This window comes from Microcebus murinus, chromosome 1 (assembly GCF_040939455.1).
Source record: "Microcebus murinus isolate Inina chromosome 1, M.murinus_Inina_mat1.0, whole genome shotgun sequence".
Taxonomy (NCBI): Eukaryota; Metazoa; Chordata; class Mammalia; order Primates; family Cheirogaleidae; genus Microcebus; species Microcebus murinus.
Genome location: NC_134104.1, coordinates 5966149 through 5986013, shown reverse-complemented (window position 1 = coordinate 5986013; position 19865 = coordinate 5966149). Strand labels below are relative to the sequence as shown.

At 34.9% G+C, this 19865-nt stretch overlaps 1 protein-coding gene across 2 annotated transcripts in view; it reads right to left on the bottom strand.

Moving 5' to 3' along the window:
* Positions 1 to 19865, bottom strand: part of BRWD1 (bromodomain and WD repeat domain containing 1) — a 127561-nt gene that overhangs the window by 4354 nt on the left and 103342 nt on the right. Inside the window, exons 37-41 of one of the 2 annotated variants that reach the window (XM_076000182.1) lie at positions 18042 to 18208; positions 14873 to 15099; positions 12543 to 12710; positions 11404 to 12303; positions 8733 to 9650 (exon numbers count right to left, since the gene is read on the bottom strand). In XM_076000182.1, the coding sequence (XP_075856297.1) occupies positions 8733 to 9650; positions 11404 to 12303; positions 12543 to 12710; positions 14873 to 15099; positions 18042 to 18208 (2380 nt within the window). Of the gene's footprint in view, positions 1 to 1661; positions 9651 to 11403; positions 12304 to 12542; positions 12711 to 14872; positions 15100 to 18041; positions 18209 to 19865 lie in introns of those variants that run through there. The other variant, XM_076000184.1, reaches the window with a different exon arrangement.

Genomic DNA, 19865 nt, shown 5'->3' with positions numbered 1-19865 from the left:
ACACTGGAGTTGTGCAGAGGAACCTCATGATGCCAGACCTACTATTGCACGTTTACCAAACTTAGGAAAGCTCAAATATTTTTATTTTTGCCAATGTCTCAAAGCCAGATTTTCAAGTTGCATAAACAAGTCTAATTAGTACTCTTCTAGACAGAAGTGGCATTTCTTGTATGCATCTGAAGTTCACTAGCCCCTGAACTTTAGGTATTATCTGTTGACAAGCTAGTCTTGCAGCCAAGGAGAGCCAAATTATCTAAAACTGCCTTGGTACACAATAGTCTTGATATGAGAGTGTAAGATTCTACCTCAAGTTTCCAGGCATGTTTCAGTCAATAAGGACAGGCTGTAGATCACTAAAACAACCACAAGTGATAGTCTTGCATCCACATTAGACTTCTGAGGACTCCACCATATTCTTTTCTTTACTGCTAAGTATTAGAAAATATGGGCTTTTTTGGTCAGGTACTATCAAGAACAGTTATTCTGTAGCAATGAACTACCAACTACCAACCTTAGTTTTTTCTTTTGGAGATGTTAACCCTTCTGTTACACCAAGCTGATGAAAGGGCAAATGAAAGTACAAGTAAAAATTGCTTCTGTGGACATGTTCATGTAGCCTGAATTACAAGGAAGTCCTCTACCCTCACAATGAATGCCCTTCAGATTTTCCCTTAAGTCTGTGAAATTTAGCCTTCTCTAAGAGCTCTCTTCAAAATAGGTTAGAAAATACTACTCTCAGAGCAACTCAACACACCATCAGTCCTTTTTACCAGTTAACTTATGTGACTCACATGCTTTTGCAGTGAAATTCTAAGGACACCATGTTTTGTTCAGTGTAAGTCACCAGGCATTGTAAATGGCATTTTAGTAAGCTAAGATGATCATCATAGCTTACTCCCATGCAGCATGCCCTTCTCACCTCCCTGTGGGAAAGAAGTGGCTTACAATGTCTGCCACTTCAAAGGCTTTTATTTCCTTAGGAATTTAAAAACCACGAACTAGTACCTCCAACAAATCAACTCTATATCCAAATAAATCTTTTAACATATTCAATCAATGTTAGGCAAATGCTAGAATATAAATTAATATACTACAAAAAGTAAATGAAATTATTTTAAATATATAGTAAAAATAAGGTGAAATTTGTAATTCACTATAGCATGAGAATTAACTATTATCTACTATCTGCACTGTTTGCATGTTGAGAAAACATTAGACAACCAGTTTATCCCCAACAATATATCCATCCAGTTGGATCGTATAAATAAAATCCTATTTCAACTAAACATTTGTAACAAAATGATTTAAGTTGAGGCAATTATAGAAGTACCTATACTGACAATCTAGTAATACTAGCTCCAAGACATTTTAATGTTTATTTGTAACCTAGAATAAAGGAAAAGTTAAGATTCTGCCGAAAAAAAACTAAAAAAAGGTTTTAAAAAATATTTTTTAAAGGAAATTTGAACTTCAAATAAAGAACTACGCTCAGAGGGAGAATTTGAAAATAATTTTGCATACATTGATTCCAACCTGATAAAGCTGTATCTTTTAAGTCTTATGTGGTATATTAGTAAAACAGGAATTTCACAGAATCCTAAAGATAGGAACAAACTGAGGAAGACAGAAGAGTGACTGTGGGGAATTAAAAAAATACATACTTTTAAGTCAGTGTTAATTTTATTACTGAAAATTTGGCAAATTATAAAGTGCTTTATTCTCCTTGAGAAAACTACAAACAGTTTTTAGAAATATATACAGGATAATTCAGAGAAGGCAAATGTGTTAGGGTACAAGCTTAAGAACTTTGGAGGATGCTGCTCTAACAATACATTTGTTAACGGTGTCATTTAATACTAAGTAGTCAGTACAATCCCACAAATCCTACTTTCCTGGTGGTCTTCTGTCAGTCACATGTTTTGGGAAAGTCACTGAATGCTTAAGGCATTGTTGCTTTCCTGTAAATGATTCCTATTTAGGTATGGCAAAAACACATCAGTAGTGTAAGAATTTCCATCCGTAGTAGCACTCCATTGACAGTTTACCTGAATGACCGCTTTCAATTAGAACTCACAGATATCTTTGTGTGTTCTAAAATGGTCTGTGTGAATAGAAACTTCCGATACAGTTATGATTCAAAACATTAATCTCTAATTTCTACATTTTAAGGATTACTTATATTCCAGTTATGGTATTTCATCATACAGAACTGTTTTCTTAAGTCCAAAAACTTCACATCATTCCTATAGAAGCATGGAAATTTTTAAATCTGATCTTTATTTTTTTAAATTGAAGCATTTAAAGCAAATTTGAGAATGAGAAAATAATGTCTACAAATGAAAATGTACTGTTTCACACTCTTTTGAAGTCTTGACATTACTGGTTGCTGTGGTTGATGGATAAATCAAATCCACAGAGTGGGTAAACCTTTTAGTTGAAAATTATAACCTCCCTTGAGCAAGCCTTTTAATCAGAACTGGTCCAGAGATATAGCCTCTTTTCTGTGTCTGCCCTTCACTGAAGGGGCAGTAAAACGATCCCAAAACTCAGAAAGCAAATAGCATTTATCAACGATGGTCATTCTCCTAAAACACAAATTCCTGATAGGATCCCATAAACTGGAGAATGGCCATATAAAAAAATGGTTTCTGTAACTCAGCAGGTTTTTAAATACTTTTCTATTTTCTAGGGGAAGCAGGTAACATTGTAGTCTTAACTTCTATGGCAGCATCAAGTCAAGAAACTGTCAGAAATAATTCAGCAATCTAGAATTGTTCTTCTCTAGTTTAGTCATTTTTAGGGTTTAATTTACAAGATGGGCATCATACAACCTGGAAATTTTTTGTTTTGTAATTACAGCTAATCTAGCTCATCACAAATACAGTGTTCTCTAATCCCTAGAAAATAATTGGTAAGTCATTCCTACGATTCTCAAAAGATTTATGATGGCTATTACCAATTATTTTATAAAAATCTAGTAAAAACTTTATGAAATATGAATTCAAGTACCTACGCTTACCTGCTTAACTTTTTATGAGAGCTCTCAGCATTTCACACTAAATGTAGGCAAAATAGAGTAATAGAAGTAAATAGGTTTTCAATCTATTTTTTTTTGAGAGAGAGTCTCTGTCACCTGGGCTAGAGTGCCATGGCATCAGCCTAGCTCACAGCAACCTCAAACTCTTGGGCTCAAGCAATCCTTCTGCCTCAGCCTCCCAAGTAGCTGAGACTATAGGCATGCACCACCATGCCCGGCTAATTTTTTCTATATATTTTTAGTTGGCCAATTAATTTCTTTCTATTTTTAGTAGAGACCGGGTCTCACTCTTATCTTACTCAGGCTGGTTTCAAACTGCTGACCTTGAGCGATCCTCCTGCCTTGGCCTCCCGGAGTGCTAGGATTACAGGCATGAGTCAATCTACCTTATTAATGAAAAGAGGCAGGGTCTACAGACCACCTAATGACAAACCCCTTTTTTCAAGCAACGTCACTTAAGTTCCCCCAGCTCATATTTACACCTTGCATCCCTGTGGTCCACCTGCACAAGAAGAAATTACCAATGGGGAACTACTTAGGACAAGAGGTAAAGATGAGTTGCAAGGGTAATTGACAGCATAATGCAGACCTTATGGAATTAACCAGCTAGAACGTATTTAGCTTGGAGTGTTTTTTTTTTTTAAAGCCTTTTGCTAGTTAAGAGGACAATACTAAATTTTTTATGTTCTACCATTTGAGTTAGTAATTGACTAAAAACAGGTTCCTAGATGAATGAGTTAATTTAGAACATTAAAGATCTTATGTTGGAGTGGAGAATTAAAGATTTGCTTTTCTGACAGGCTTCTATAATGACATGGTTGGAGTTTTATAGGTGAACTGAATGTGTAGGTACAGTCCAAGGACTCAGCCACACTCGGAAATTTACCTTCAATATATTAAAAATTAAACAGTCCTTTAACTTTTAACCACTGTTCAAAAAAAGGTAATTCCTAAATTATTTACCTTGTAGAACAAAGAATATGGCTGCTATTGTCCATATATTTTCTAACTGATCATCTCATTTCAATTAGTTCAGTTAGATTACTTCTTCTCTTTGGTAGTCCAAATTTCTATTTAAGAGTTTTAATCAATGATAAAACTTACCTTAAAGTTGACTTAAGAACTAAAATGTGACCAAAAAATATACTGTAGCATGGGTAATTAAATTCAATGAAACTATCCTTTTTGCCATCCTTAAGAAACAGTTGTATATTTACATGCTTTCTGCAGATTTGTAGGATCCAAATGTTGTGACTCTACCCCCAACCCCGTTCATCAAATCTAGAAAAGCAAACCTTGAGCACATGCCAATTAGGAATCTTGATTATTTTTCTACCTATTTAACAATATAATAGGAATCACCTTGACAGATTATTAAAAAGACTGGTAAAAATCTCTTCAGGATCACCATGTATCCTCAGGCAACATTTGTAATTTAAGAGCTTTAAAAACTTTCTTAAAATTTAAGACAACACAGCCCCCAGCATGACATTCTTTATTCTTTAGTCCTTTCTATTCACCATTTGAGCTATTAAGTAGAATTAACATTTACTAATCTAGTTGGCTTCCAAATTCTTTCCACAATGCTCCATTTTCTCCCTAGCTTTGACAAATGTATTTGGTTTGGTCCTTATGTTCCCAAATACTAGGATAAGAGACAGACTCAAACTGTTAAGGGTTTCTTAGGGTTTCTGCTTTAGGTATTCCCCAATATCCACAGCAGAAGTTCAGAGGTATAACTTCAAAAATAATTAACATGTGAAAAGCTTTTCTATACATTGTTGCACTCCATCATACTAGAATAACTGAACTATTGTTTCCATACAATGTAAGAAAAATACAGTATTTGGTGATAACTACAAAATGCCTGATATAGTAAATATTTTGACTTATTGATGAAAATAATGGAGCTGGTTGTTTCAGCTATAAAAGGGCAAAGCAAAAAGACCTTTTTCTAGCCACTTAAATGTTACTTGAAAATTCAATAAATACGTTATAAAGGAAAACAGAATATTGTATGCACCTTTAGCGATGTTCTTGCAGTCTAATATACAAACCTCTAGGGTTTTTTTTTTTTTAGTTGGTGTAATCAAATTCAACTTATACTGATAGAAGAGATTAAAATCCTTCCAATGTAGTTTTTAATACCATACATTGAGGTTAACAAATTCTGTTCTGATTACTCTAAAGAGAAAATGTCTAGAAGAGAGACAGGGAATGTAATGTGTACCCAGTGTTGGAATTTTCACTGCAGAGGTCAATGAGTGCAAAGGGCTTAGTGATACATCTTAATTTATGGACAGTAATACCATCAGATAATGTTTTTATTGGGTTTTTTATATCCCTGTTTTCAATTTGCGCTTTTAAGGTTTTGTACAGTGCCTTTTCTTAAGACTAAGTCCCTTTCCTCCATCTTCTTATAAAAGCAATTCCTTTTTAGGTACAACTTTCTAATGTTTGGAAGAAATCTTTCTATTGTAATTTGGAAGTTGTGAATAACTGCTGTATCATTCTTTCCAAGGATCACTAAATTGAGAAATGACTTAATCTGAGATTTTCCACTTAAAATAAAAGGCAGGAGGGTAGGGAGAAGGGGGGACAATGACCACCCTAGGAATTATCTGAATATGGGATAAACTTTTCCTTTTATTCATAAGTTATTTCACAGTGTCAATATACCCCTTTTAAATAAGTAGGACATGAAAAAAGTGCTTTTTAAATCTCATCTTCTAAATGTTGCAGTCTTTTTTCCTTAATATGTTTGGTATTAATATTATAAAATTAGTCTTTCAAAGGAAGCAAAAATCATATCTGAATACTTCAAACCTTTTCTTGGAAATCATAAATGAATAAATTCATAGGATTCTGGACATATACAACCACAGGAAACAAAAAAGTAGAAATTTTTTTCATATACACCATTAAGTTGAACTTCAAGTGCAATGGAAAGCTATAGCACTGATTCCCGGATCAGTTCACATTCAATTTATAACCCTTTGTCTTTCTCTCAAGAAAAATACAAACTAATCCTAAACATTAAAGTACACCTGTGCATTAAATCCCTGTTCATTTCGCATAAAGTAGAAAGAAAGTCAAACATGTTCTAGTGCTCAATGTAAACATTGTTAACTATTAATGATTTATTAATTTTCCTTAAAGGTACTTAGGAGTGTGTCACATATTCAAAGTTAACCTTAGGAATAGCACCATAACCAAAAAAACCCATAAAAATTATTTTCTCCATAATCCCTTAGTTTTATTTCAGAACTTGAGGAGCTAATATTGTCAGTTATGCTTTTAAAGTCACCAGGCCCATTGTTGCTTCTTCTGATGAAACCAAATCTGATTAAACCAAAACACTGCTTCTATACACAAGGGTCTAACCATTTTAGATTAAAATAAAAATTAGTAATTGGTTGATCAATCAATGGCCAGTTAATTCAGTCCAAAGCATGAGAAAAGTCCTATTAATAAAGCCTAAACTGTCAAAGTATCAGTTTGCCAAAAGAATTTATGTACTTATTAAACATATTCCCTATTTACTTATGGATTTTTTTGGTACTTTTTTTGCAGATGATGGTAAACATGGAGTTAATAACCCTGAGAACAGATTATAAAACAAAGAAACTGAAGAAGAGTTTAAATAAATTAATGTATCTGACATCTATCACCAGTTCTTAAAATTAGGGAAGTAAAAGGCATCCTATTAATTTTTTCAGGTCCATAGTAGAAGACATTTATCAGAAATCAATCTGTCTACTATACACTTAACATAAGCTTTGAGAAGAAAAGCATCATGGTTCTGAAGTGGTGATGGCTCTCTAAGCCACCACATGAGAGACAGGTAACTCACCTATCTCAATTGGTAATGTCCAAAACATCCTTCCCCCTACATCAGAGTAGAAAGAAAAAGTACCTCCTACCATGTCAAATGGAATAGATAACTAAAAAGTAGGAACACTTAAGAACACACTCTGACAGTGATACCAGAGTTTGATGCTTTTCCTTATCTGCTACCTCAAGGATTCACAGGAGAAAAGGGTTAATTTTGTTTGAAACCAAACACAATTAGGGCCAATAAATAACTTAAAGGCAGGAGTATTATAATATACCCCTTACCTACTAAATATGTAAACCATTTGAATCAAGTCCATCTTGAGGCACAAACAAGCTAGGAATGGCCACCTACGCTGGAGTAGCATAACCTACAAAGTATTTGGCTAGAAAGTAAATACACTATAGTATTTGATGTGGTAAAGTTTCACTTTAAATGGATCCCAAAATTATTTTCCCACAAAACATGACAGTTTCTTATATTTAGACTAGAGGTCACTAATAAAGATTCACTTAGTTGCCCCAGCAAAGAATGCTTAGGATTGCACATGGCAGCAGTAAATTAAAACAAAGAGATGGAGAATGACATTTAACTATTATCCTATATAGGTAAGATTTGCAATTGCACTCTTTTAACAAAACTCAACTCTACAATTTCAATACAGATGGGGAAATCTACATATTAACTTAAATATTCTTTTAGCCCTGTATACTCAAAGAACACACTTTCCCTAAATCTAAGGCACACAAACTCCTCTATTTCACAGAGTAAAATCAAGGAAGGGCAAGATTTTGGTTAAATCCCTTATAATGGAAACCAGGAGATCATGGACAGAAAAAAAAATTACATGGCATTTTGTTAGTGCACAATTTAAGAGAGAAGGCTATGACTATGCTCTCGCCTTAGAGGTTTAAAATATGCACTCAAACATTAAAAATAATTGACCAGAACTTTATAAATTCAAGTTTATAAAATAAAATCATGTTTTCCTTAAAAAGAAAGAAAAAGAAAAAGACTCAACAGCATTTGGAAAGAAAACTGGAAACCATTTCAATGAAAATGACCAAATCTGGTATAATGCATTCTACTCAAGTAGCCAGGGAAAGGGGAACAAAGTGGTAGGTACCTTGCCTACTAATCATGGTTACACCTTCCATGATTATAATGTCAGTATGCACATAATATTTATGAAGAATCTGTAAACATAGCTTGTGAAATTGTTATACTACTATAGGACAGGGGTTAGAAACTACCACCTCTTGACAAATTCAGAAAATAACTGCATGACACTTGCTACCATGAAAGTAATGCTCATTGGTTTTGCTAACCAGGATGTCTAGTGTTTTAACATATTTCAAACTCTTGCTATATGTAGTCAAATACTGTCAAAATAGGTCTGCCCCCAAAATGAAGCATATTTTGGCACCTGTGCTGAATGCTGCTTCAAAGACCAGCAAGTGCAAATAAAAATAACAGTCATGATTTAGTCACATTCATAACTTTTCATAGAAAAATATAAATATATTCCCTGAATTGTAAGACAAAAAAATAATTTCAACAGCCAGCTTTCACCATAAATTCCAGTCCATTTCCTCTCAAATGAACTGGCTTTCCCTCAAGGTCATAAGGTGCAATCATTGAAATCTAACACATTTTCTAAGCTTCTATCATCATCACCATCATGGTATCTCACAGTCCTTCTACCCTGATTTCTTGTTTTTATTTTTGAACGTCGAAGAACTCTTTTAGACTTTGCATAGTCCAAATCCTCCCAGTCATTATCATCCACACTTAACCTAGGACGTTTGCTTTGTCTTTGACGTCTCACAGTTTTAGATACGTTAGCTGTAAAAGTTTTACCTTTTCTAACTACTTTTGCTTTTCCTTTCGTTTTTCTCCTTTTGACTTTTGTATTATCAGTACAGTCAATATCTGATTCAGTAACAGATTCCAAATCTGATAATTTGGGACTAGTGTCAGGTCCAAACTTTGAACTCCCAGTTGTTTCAGAAATTTTCACATTTTCCAATTCAGGATGCAGTCTCTTCCTTTTTGTTTCCATTTCTGCTCCTTCCTGTGAATCATGAATCACTTTTGTCTTACTGAAAGGAGCCTTTCCATAGGTCCTGAGTCTTCTGCCATTCCACCTACGCAGCCCATAATTCAGCTCCTCTTCAAAGTTACTCTCTGCAGTAGCTTTTTGTGTCAAAGTTGACTCAGAAGAAAATTTTCTACCAGTCTCACTCCCTGGAATATGGCTTTTTGAATCTTCCTCTGAAGACCCAATAGAGGAATTTTTCGTTTTAGAAGGTACATTAGTTTTGTGACTATTGCTATGCCCATGCTTGTGTTCTGAATTCAACACACCTTCAGAGTCTGAGTCTCCATGTAAAGACTGACTAATATTTTTTGTACTACCTTCTGAGTCAGCTTCAACTGCCTTACCTTCACAGACATACTGTTCATTTGGCACTTCACAGTTTACATCTCCCTCACAATCACTTAGTATCTTTTTAGCTGTGACAGAAGCAAAACGAATGGTTTTTTTCCTTCTGTTTTTGCTTCTAGTGCACATGTTTTCTAAACTGACATCTTCTATATCACTCATAAGCTTCATCTTATTGGCAGCTGTAGTTGCACATCTTCGAGTAATCCTTAGGAGACCTGTTTTAGCTTTTGATGATTTCTTTACCACCTTTGAATTGCTGTCTGAGTCACTGGAACAGACCCTTTTCCTGGAAACTTTTCTGCTTTGTCCATTGTCTTGGGAAGTAGAATCTAAAAATTAAGAGTAGTCTTCATTTAATCTTTAATATAAAAGTGAATCTAAAGGAATTAAAAATGTTCAACATTTGAAACAACTGAAAACCAAAATTCTTACTAACTTGGAGAAGGTGTGGCAGTAAATGGGGTAGTCCACATCTCTTAATACAGTCATGTGTTGCTTAATGAGATCCATTCTGAGAAATGTGTCATTAGACGACTTTATCTTATGCAAGCATCATAGAGTGTACTTATGCAAACTTAGGTGGTATAACCCACTACATACACCAAGGCTGTATGGTATAACCTATTACTTCTACGTTACAAACCTGTACAGCATGTAACTATACTGAATACTGTAGGCAACTGTGACACAACGGCATTTGTGTATCTAAACATATCCAAACACAGAAAAGGTAATGCACTGCACCATGACTTTATGGCAGCTACATCACTAGGCAATAGGAATTTTTCAGCTCTATTATAATCGTATGGGACCACCACTGTTATTATGCACCACATGACTGTACTTAAAGTAGTGACTTTCGATCTCAGCACCATTCACGAGACCCCCACATTCCCATCTTTAACATCCCATTCCCTTGACACCTATTCACATTGGCATTGATAGACTAAACTCTGTTTACCACTGCACTAACACGCAAACTAGTCATTTAACACTCAGCCTCCTTTAACCTCTCCCTAACTCCACAGTTCCAATTATATGATTACTTTTAAGCTTAGCTTTAGCTGCCTTCTGTTCTTTATAGGGTTTTTTTTTTAGTTGTTGTTGTTTTTTTTTGTTTTGTTTTGTTTTTGAGATAGAATCTCACTCTGTCACCTGGGCTAGAGTGCCATGGTGTTAGCCTAGCTCACAGTGACCTCATATTCCTGGGCTCAAGCGATCTTCGTGCCTCAGCCTACCAAGTAGCTGGGTCTACAGGCCTACGCCACCATGCATGGCTAATTTTTTCTATATATTTTTAGTTGTACAGATAATTTCTTTCTATTTTTAGTAGAGACAGGGTCTCGCTCTTGCTCAGGCTGGTCTCAAACTCCTGACCTCAAGCGATCCTCCCACCTTGGCCTCCCAGAGTGCTGGAATTACAGGTGTGAGCCACCATGCCTGGCAGCTCTTTAGCATTTTTTAATCAATCCCTATTTATAAGGAGTACAATCTTAATTCAACAAATTATTTCACCACTTTGTGCTCCAGTTATTATGTATGAAATGGATAATGATAATAACAGTACCTAACTCAGAAAAGATATGAAAACTAAACTGGTTAATAATGTAAAGCATTTTTAAAAACTTCCTGATAAACAGAAAAGCTCAGTAACAGTTCTGTTAACTGCTGTTATTTACATTACTTACCACATTCTTTTTAACCAGTCCTACTCTTTCTTTCCTCTTTTCAAGCTGTCAACACCATAGCTTATAAATGTGTTTGTCTCACTATTCTCAAGCCCATAATCCAATACAATATTCCCATTACTAATACAAGAACTAAAAATTCTAATGGAAGCAATTATTAAGGACAAGATTGCCTATTAGATTAGGTCAATAAAACTAAAGTGCACTCAATGAACAGTTATGCATGCACATAAGAATGTAAGGGATGAACAGAGAAAGCAAACAGAGAATACATGGAGTAAAGAGAAACAGGTAGGAAAGGTAAGTTTAAAGGGAATAAAACAATCGATGTATGAAACAGGGAAAAAGAACAGTGAGATTAAATCAGTGAACCAAGGTAAATGTTTTAAATTACCTTTCATAAAATTATTTGGTTTTTCTTTTGTTTTGTCATCATCTGACTCTAAATCAGTCTCAGATACATGACCTGAGAAGCCCGGGGACACAGCAATAGGGTCACACTTCAGATTTCCTAAAATTGGGATCATTTCCATTTTATGAGATCTATCTTCTTCTCTATCTTGTTCTTCAGATTCAGAGTCTTCCGAATCACTCAAGATCTTTGCTTTTTTAAAGAAATTGGCATTCTTGTGAAGTGTATTGTATTTCCTACCACCACATTTTCCTGGTTGAGAATCCACTTCCTCTGAGATGCTCTCTGTCTTAAGTTTCTGCCCAGACGTTGATGGGCCAGCAGTTCTGTTATGTTCATCATCTGAATCGTGACTTTTAAAGTCTTCCTCAGAAGACTCTATTTTAAGAAATTTTGTTTTAGAAGTTGCTGGGGCATGGGACTTAGAACCATTAGCATGCCAGTTTTTCCGGGCTACCCGCAAATCACTTTCTGATTCTGAATCTCCATTTTCAGATTCACTGACAATATTCTGGGTAGCATGGGAATTGGACACTGGCGATGGTTTATCTTCATCTTTTAGTTCTTCTTCAATTTCTGATTTTAAACTCTGATCATCTTCAGAATTGTGTAATAACTTTTTTCTAGCTACAGCAGAAGCATTGCGGTGAGGCAGCTTCCGACCAGAGCAGACACTTTCAGAGCTAGAATTCTCTTCTACATCGCTCATCAGTTTTATCTTATTGGCAGCTGCAGCAGCACACTTCCGTAGGACTTTTCGGTTATTTCCAGCTCTGGCTTTTAAGATTTCACCTGTCTCTAATGAATTGTTATCAGAGTCACTTAAATAGATTCTCTTTCGAGTAGCTTTTCTGCCACATCCATTTTCTAAAGAAACAGGACCTAGAAATAAAGAAACAGTAAGATTTAAAAGGTTTTCCTTATTTCAACATTTTTTAGAGACTATCATTTTAGTGATTTTTCTTACTTTTTAATGCCAACACTGATTTCCTTTCTAAATCTAAAAAGCCGAAAGGACATTAATTATATGTAGATGGCATTAAGTCAATAATCCATTCAATGTTTAACTTTTGGATCCTTGTGATATACTATTCCTCCAAAGGTACCACTAAGTCTCTTACCAGTTTTTCTTTGAGCAGCTCTAGTTCTGGTCACCCTGAGACTGCTGCTTCTGGACAGCCCACTACGTAAGGAGGATTCACGAGCTCTTGAGCTCTCTTTGCTTTCCTCTGAACTATTTGAAGCTGAAGATGATGGAGAGGTAGCTAAGGAATCTTCCATTTCACTTTCTAAGAAAAAAAATGTGTAAACAGTTAATTATATATATTCTCCTATCTTTACACACATAAGCAAACACTTACTTCATAACATTATATTAAAATACTAAGAATGTATTTTTGTAAAACTATTCCACAAAAACACTGATAAAATTATTGGCACAAAAACAATAGGGCCAGGCATGGTGGCTTGCACCTGTAATCCTAATGCTTAGGGAGGCCAAGGCAAGAGGTTCACTCGAGGCCAGGAGTTCAAGACTAGCCTGGGCAACAAAGTGAGACCCCAACTTTACAAAAAAAATTTTTTTTAATTAGCTGGGAATGGTGGTATGTGCCTCTAGTCCCAGCTACTCCGGAAGCTGAGGCAGGAGGATAATTTAAGGCTAGGAGTTCAGGGTTACGGCAAGCTATGATCACACTGCTCTACTCTAGTCTGGGTGACAGAGCAAGACCCAAAAAAAGGGGGGGGATGTACATAATCAGCATTCCAAATGAAGTTTCTGTTCATATTTCTAAAAATAAATTATCCTGGACTAGATTCAGAAAACACTGTTTATATATCTTATAAACAAACTTTCATTTAAAAATTTAATTACCCACACTATCTACCTCTTTCTGTGATATCAGACAGGTATTTCATATTGAAAAGACACAATCATTTGAAGTCTGCCATTTCAGAAGACATATTTTTAGGTCTTTCTCTAGTAAGCCCTTCCTAACAGCATAGCTGTATTATATCTCATACATACATTCAGCTCAAGAAAGGTCATTTCTATGTGTTATGCACACACATGGGGGGCGGGGGGAGAAAATGATATAAGGAAATAATTTAAATAATAAAGGTGGTTTTCCTTTCTATTCTACTTCATGACTGCATGCCCCAGTGTTAGCACAAGATGGGAAACCTAAATTTTCTATTCTTTCATCCAGAAATGCCTATCACCCATTAAAATTTTCATCAAATTCATGAGGAACATATTATTAAAAGACCAAAAGTTTTGTCCATAATCAACCCAACTCTACGTTAAAGAAAAGTGGCTGTGTTAGAAAGATATCGGAAACCAAACTGTGTTTCTTCCTTTGAAATTGTTCTGCTGTTTGCCCACCTCAGCTACTCCTACTCAATTCCACCACCCATCACACCTTGACTCCGTTTTAGACTCTTCCCCTCCCCTGCACATCACTGCTAAATTGAACAGAATTCATCATGTGACTCATTCATTTAACAAGTAACCCAAAATTAAGTTAACCAAACTCTTCTACAAGGCTTGACAGTCTCTGAACTGGCTACATTCTGTTTGATTTTATTCTTTGTATCATTCCCCAAAATGCAGTCTTTTCTTATGCACAAAGTGCATCCTTCTTTCCTTCAGTGCTTTTTCTCACAGTTGCTACCATGCTTGAAAAGCTTGCCCTCTACCTACAGTCCCATTTTTAACTCCTCCAGCATACTCCAATTGAACATTTTCTGCTATAAATGCATCCCTTAAGATAATGTATAATTCTAATGTGGCACGCATTCAGCTTACTTATCTGGCCTTCTCCATAGCAATTTATCACAGCTCACTTCCATTCCAAACTTTTATCTGTGAGTATATTTTTCAATATTATCAATACCACTGAATTAATCCAAATATTGCATAATATAAGGCATGAAAAACATTAAATTATAATAGTAACTAGCATACTATTGTGTACTATATTAAAATCACTAAAAGCAATACAGAAGTATAGAAATACCACAGCCTTATTTATACAATGTTAACGAGGGGTCAGAACCAGCTACAGTTATGCTACCAAATGGCAATGGCATGAAGTTTGGAATTTACTAGGTCATCAACCTTGAACTTACATGATTATCAATACTTTTTTAAATTTAAAGACATACAAAAATGTCAAATTTTGCAAAGTGTGATGAATATATTAATATGATTGAAAATTTGAACAATTCAAATGTGCATAACATGTGGATGTACCATTTGCAGAGCACAGTACTTATCAATCATATTCTAACTCTTCCTGTTTTTTACTTTTGTCTCTTCCATTAAATTTGAAGTTCCTTTAGTATCAAGGCCATGTCTGGATTTATGTTGCTCATCTAAATCCATACTAACTGGCCATGTTACAACATTTGGGTGCTCAACAGCTGAGTAACATAATGTTCCACTTCTCACCAGATAATGTAGAACCATTTGTTACAGTTGTAGGTCTATTTCTTCTCATTCTTTCTGAGGATCCTGCTGAATCTGAAGAGTCACCAGAAGTGACACCTGAAGAGATACCGGCACCTGTCTTGTGGGCTGCAGAATAAGCCACCCTACTTGAAGTAGACTGGGTAGGAGAACCTACCAAGTCAGGGATTGCTTTTGTCTGAGATTTTAACCGCTTCTTCTTCATATTTCTGGTCAAAAATATGAACAAAGAAACAGTATTTAATAAAACATAAAGGTAACTGGTTCACAGAGAATGTATAAATAAAAGTATATTATTTCTTAATCTGAGAATAATTTTATGATCAAGATATTTAAATATTCACTACTACATTCTGGCATTGATTACTATTATTTCCTTACTCTACATTTACATAAACATAGTTATATTCAAATTTGAAGTAACAAATGATCCAAATAACAGTTACAGAAACTCATTTAAATACCTTAGGTTCTTAGGATTAAAAGCTAAGTGGAACCAACACTTATGTAATGCAGGCATTCATTCATACCATGAATTTGAGCCTCAATAGGACCCAACTTTCTCTCTAGTCTCTTATTTATATGTCCCTAAAGACGGCATAAGATTAAAAGGAGAACCCAACAAAATCTGAACAGAGAGAAAAGGTTTAAAAAGACAATAGAACTAGTTTTTTCTCCAAGACCAGACTGTATACACCTAAACACACCAGTTCCCCATGGCTGGCCTCTGAACCATGGATTATGGAAAAGAAGAGTGAAAGTTGAAGGCAAGTTACAAATCTAGGTAATTTTTGTGTTGAGATAATACTATTTTCCTTTAAAACAAAAAGGAAAGTGTCCTTTTAAGGGGTATCTAGACATTAGAGCTTAAAAATAATCACAATTCTTTAAAGCATAATTCTTTATGTAAAGAAATTTCAAAAACTTTTAGTGCCATTAATATCAAAGAAGAGCATATAAGTAAATACAAAAAGAAAAATACATATTTATACTTATCATAAACTTGATTTTTAACAGCCAACAAAGTGGTGCTATCTTAAGAATAAAAGCTTTTCCTTTTTATCCTATGTCCTTCTAAAATGTTATACTTTTCCTTGTTAAAAAGAGAAAGGGGCTTTTATCATAATAAAAAAAAATTGAAAACCTACACAAAATAGACAAACCCAAACTGAGAGTCATTTTAAAAATGAATGACTCACACTCATCAAAAATGTCAGTCAGGGCCAGGAGCAGTGGCTCACATCTGTAATCCTAACTCCCTGGAAGGCCGAGGCGGAACATTGCTCAAGGTCAGGAGTTCAAAACCAGCCTGAGCAAGAGCAAGACCGGGTCTCTACTATAAATAGAAAGAAATTAATTGGCCAACTAATATATATAGAAAAAATTAGCCGGGCATGGTGGCGCATGCCTGTAGTCCCAGCTACTCAGGAGGCTGAGGCAGTAGGATTGCTTAAGCCCAGGAGTTTGAGGTTGCTGTGAGCTAGGCTGATGCCACAGCACTCACTCTAGCCTGGGCAACAAAGTAAGACTCTGTCTCAAAAAAAAAAAAAAAAAAAAGTCAGGAACACAAAGAAATGATTGAAAAATATATTCCAGATTAAAAGAGACTAAACAGACATAACAGCTAAATGGAATGCAAGATCTTTAATTGGATCTCGATTAGAAAAAAAATTTGCCCTAATGACATTATTGAATCAACTGTAGAAATATAAATAAGGTATTAGCAAATCACACAAAGTATTTAGAGCCACAGGGGCATGTTATCAAAAACATACTTTCTAGTGATTCAAAAGAAAAAAAACATGCAATAGAGAAAATATTAAAGCAACAATAAAGAAAATATGGCGTAAGTGAATAGCTGTTGAATGAATCTAGGTCAAGAGTATAAAGGAGTTCTCTGAATTTATTCTTGCAACTTTTTGTAATTCTGAAATTATTCCAAAATTAGAAGTTTAAAAAAAAGAGGTGAGGGAAGACTCACATATTACTTTGTAAGTAATGTATGTATTTGAATTACAAGTTGCAAAGCAGCTGAAGAGAACTAAGTAATTTACCTAATGGGTATGTTTTCTGTCTCAATGTGGCTCTGTTGTTCTAAGTATTGGGAGGTGAGGGAGGAATCAGGAATTTAGCAAATCCTTTCATCCAATAGGCAAAAATAAAACTGGCAAATATAACACTTTAGAACTCTAGAAATTACCCCAAAGGCACATAACAAATTCACAAGTGACTATTCAAGAAAAACTACTGCACTTAGGTAAAAACAGTAGAGTCTATGGCATATTAACGTGGGGCTGCTCCCGGTAATCAAGTTAACACAACTCCTCTCAATTCCCTGGGCATGACACCAGTGAGGAGGTGGGGCTGGCCTGATGTGGGAGCACCACAGAAAAGCTGCATGTCCAGAGGCATTGCAAATAGTAGTGACTGCTGGCAATCCAGCAAAGCCAAAAGGACAGCTGTCTAAAGCTGCGATACTGTGGGAGCAAGCAAGAGTTCAGCCAAAATTTAAAAGGGAGATCTAGGAAATGAGATAGCATTAGGAATCTGAAAAGCTCCATCATTTCTTGGGGGTTTGGAAGGATGCACACACATTCAAGAAGACCAGTTATCTACCAATCCTGGGCTGACCTTGACACCCTTATTTCTGATTAAATATAAAGAGAAAGTTGAAAGCTAAGGTAGACTTATACTACCCTAACTTTAAAGTTTTTTCCATCTGACACACTGACCCCTAAGCCATGCTGACCACTAAGCTATGCTCATTGACCCAATGAAGACATCTAAGAAGCCAGACTTGAAAATAAAGTGACATCATAAGATAACTTAAATCTACACTTTTACATCTAGTGGACATTTTCCATAATACAATCAAAATGTTTAAAGGCTATACACAGTAATAACTTTACTGTCTACATTAAAAAGCCATTTCTTATACAAAAGACAAATGATACTTTAATCCTTGATAATTACACACCAATGCAACAGTTCTATATTCATAGAAATGCTTTAAGCTATAAAAACCTATACTAGTCTTTTCTTAATATACAGTACACTAAAAAGTAAGAATTTTTAGCATAATACATCAAAGAACTATCACAAATTTAAATTTTTAAAAAACTGCACACAAAGCTTGCGATAACCAATTCACCTGAGACCTTTGTTAGCCTGACTAACACCTTTACGATTTTGCCGTTGCCTGAACCTCTGGCTTCTTCGAAGTTTTTCATTGTATTTTTGACCAATTTTAAAATCAGAAGAGATTTTCTTCATTTTTTCTTCAAATAAGGCAGACAATCTCAAGGTCATGCTATAAATCTGCAAAGATATAAAAGCAAAACTAGAATTACAAAATAGCTGTGTAAGTATTTAAAAACAATAACTTTAGTCACTGAGATTACTTGCAATATGTTATATCACAGCTGTTGCCTATTTTTTCTATTTCCAACTCCTTCCCCTCAGTGACATTTGCAAGAAATAGGAAGTATCAAATACACACCTCTCAGATGATAAGAAAGTAATTTTAAGCAAGGAACTCTTTAGGATCTAGAATTCAGCACTTATGTCTATATGGCAGTGTATCTCAATTGTTGGCTTTTTTTTTTTTTCCATTTTGACATCTATGTACAAATCCAAAAATGTCCCTCCCTCCTCAAGTCAGATGGGAAGTTGGTTAACTTTAAGGCTGCTATTTAGGCAGCAAAAGTGCAGTGTCTCTTGGGACAAGGGAACAAAAGCACTTTTATACCAGTCTATTTGCAATGTGACTGCCTTTGATGCCACCACCTAACTGTAAAGATGAGTTACAAACAAATGAATGCCTGTATCCAGTAGAAGAAAATATATCCTAGAACTTTAATGCGTATGAAAGATTATTTGTTTTAACAATTTTTATAATTAAATAACATCTTATCTGTGTAAGTACTACTATAAATAACTTTTGGTACAGCTATGTATTTATAGAAGTACCCTATACTCCTCTACAATCATTCCTGAAAATAAGTGCAAAAGTCTAATAATGTTCAAAAGTATCAGTCTTGTGTATGACAGTGAATGGGGAAGACACCTAAACACCAGAGAACTTTAAAAAAAGTATGATATATGACTTTCCTACATGCTTCTCATTCGCACACACACAAAAATGTGTAATTTATCATACTCAATCTTAAATGATTTGACAATTATATCCAATATTTTATTTATACATATATAAATTTTATTTTCTTTCAAAACTGAACACTAGCTTAAGTCACAAGCTTAATCATTAGTCACCCTAACAAGATAATTTCTTATTTCAATCATATTAAGTTTGAAACTTCTAGTTATCTCATGTATCATTTTTCATGTATTTTCTCAGTTTCCACATAAAATTCAGTAATACATTTTAATTGAAAATACACAAGATTTAACAAATCTGGTGTTAAAACTGACAACCAGTTCCTCAACATGAGAAAGGGCATTTATGAAAAACCAAGGCTAACACCATACACAATAGTGGAAGATTGTTCCTCTAAGATTAGAAATGAAACAGGATGCCCGAATTCACCACTATTACTCAATACTGTACTTTAAGTTCTAGCCAGCAGAATTAGGCAAGATTGAAAAGAAGTCAAACAATCTCTATTCACAGAAGACATATTTTATATAAATAGAAACTCCCAAAGAATCCACAATAAAGTTACCAGACGTAATAAATGAACTCAGCAAAATCAAAGTATATAAGATCAACATGCAAAAATCAGTTATGTTTGTATATATCAGCAATGAACAGACAAGGAAATTTATTTATTTATTATTTATTTATTTATAGACAAAGTCTCACTTTCTTGCCCAGGTTAGAGTGCCGTGGAGTCAGCCTAGCTCACAGGAACCTCAGACTCCTGGACTCAAGCGATCCTCCTGCCTCAGCCTCCCGAGTAGCTGGGACTACAGGCTTGTGCTGCCATGCCCAGCTAATTTTTTCTATATATTTTTA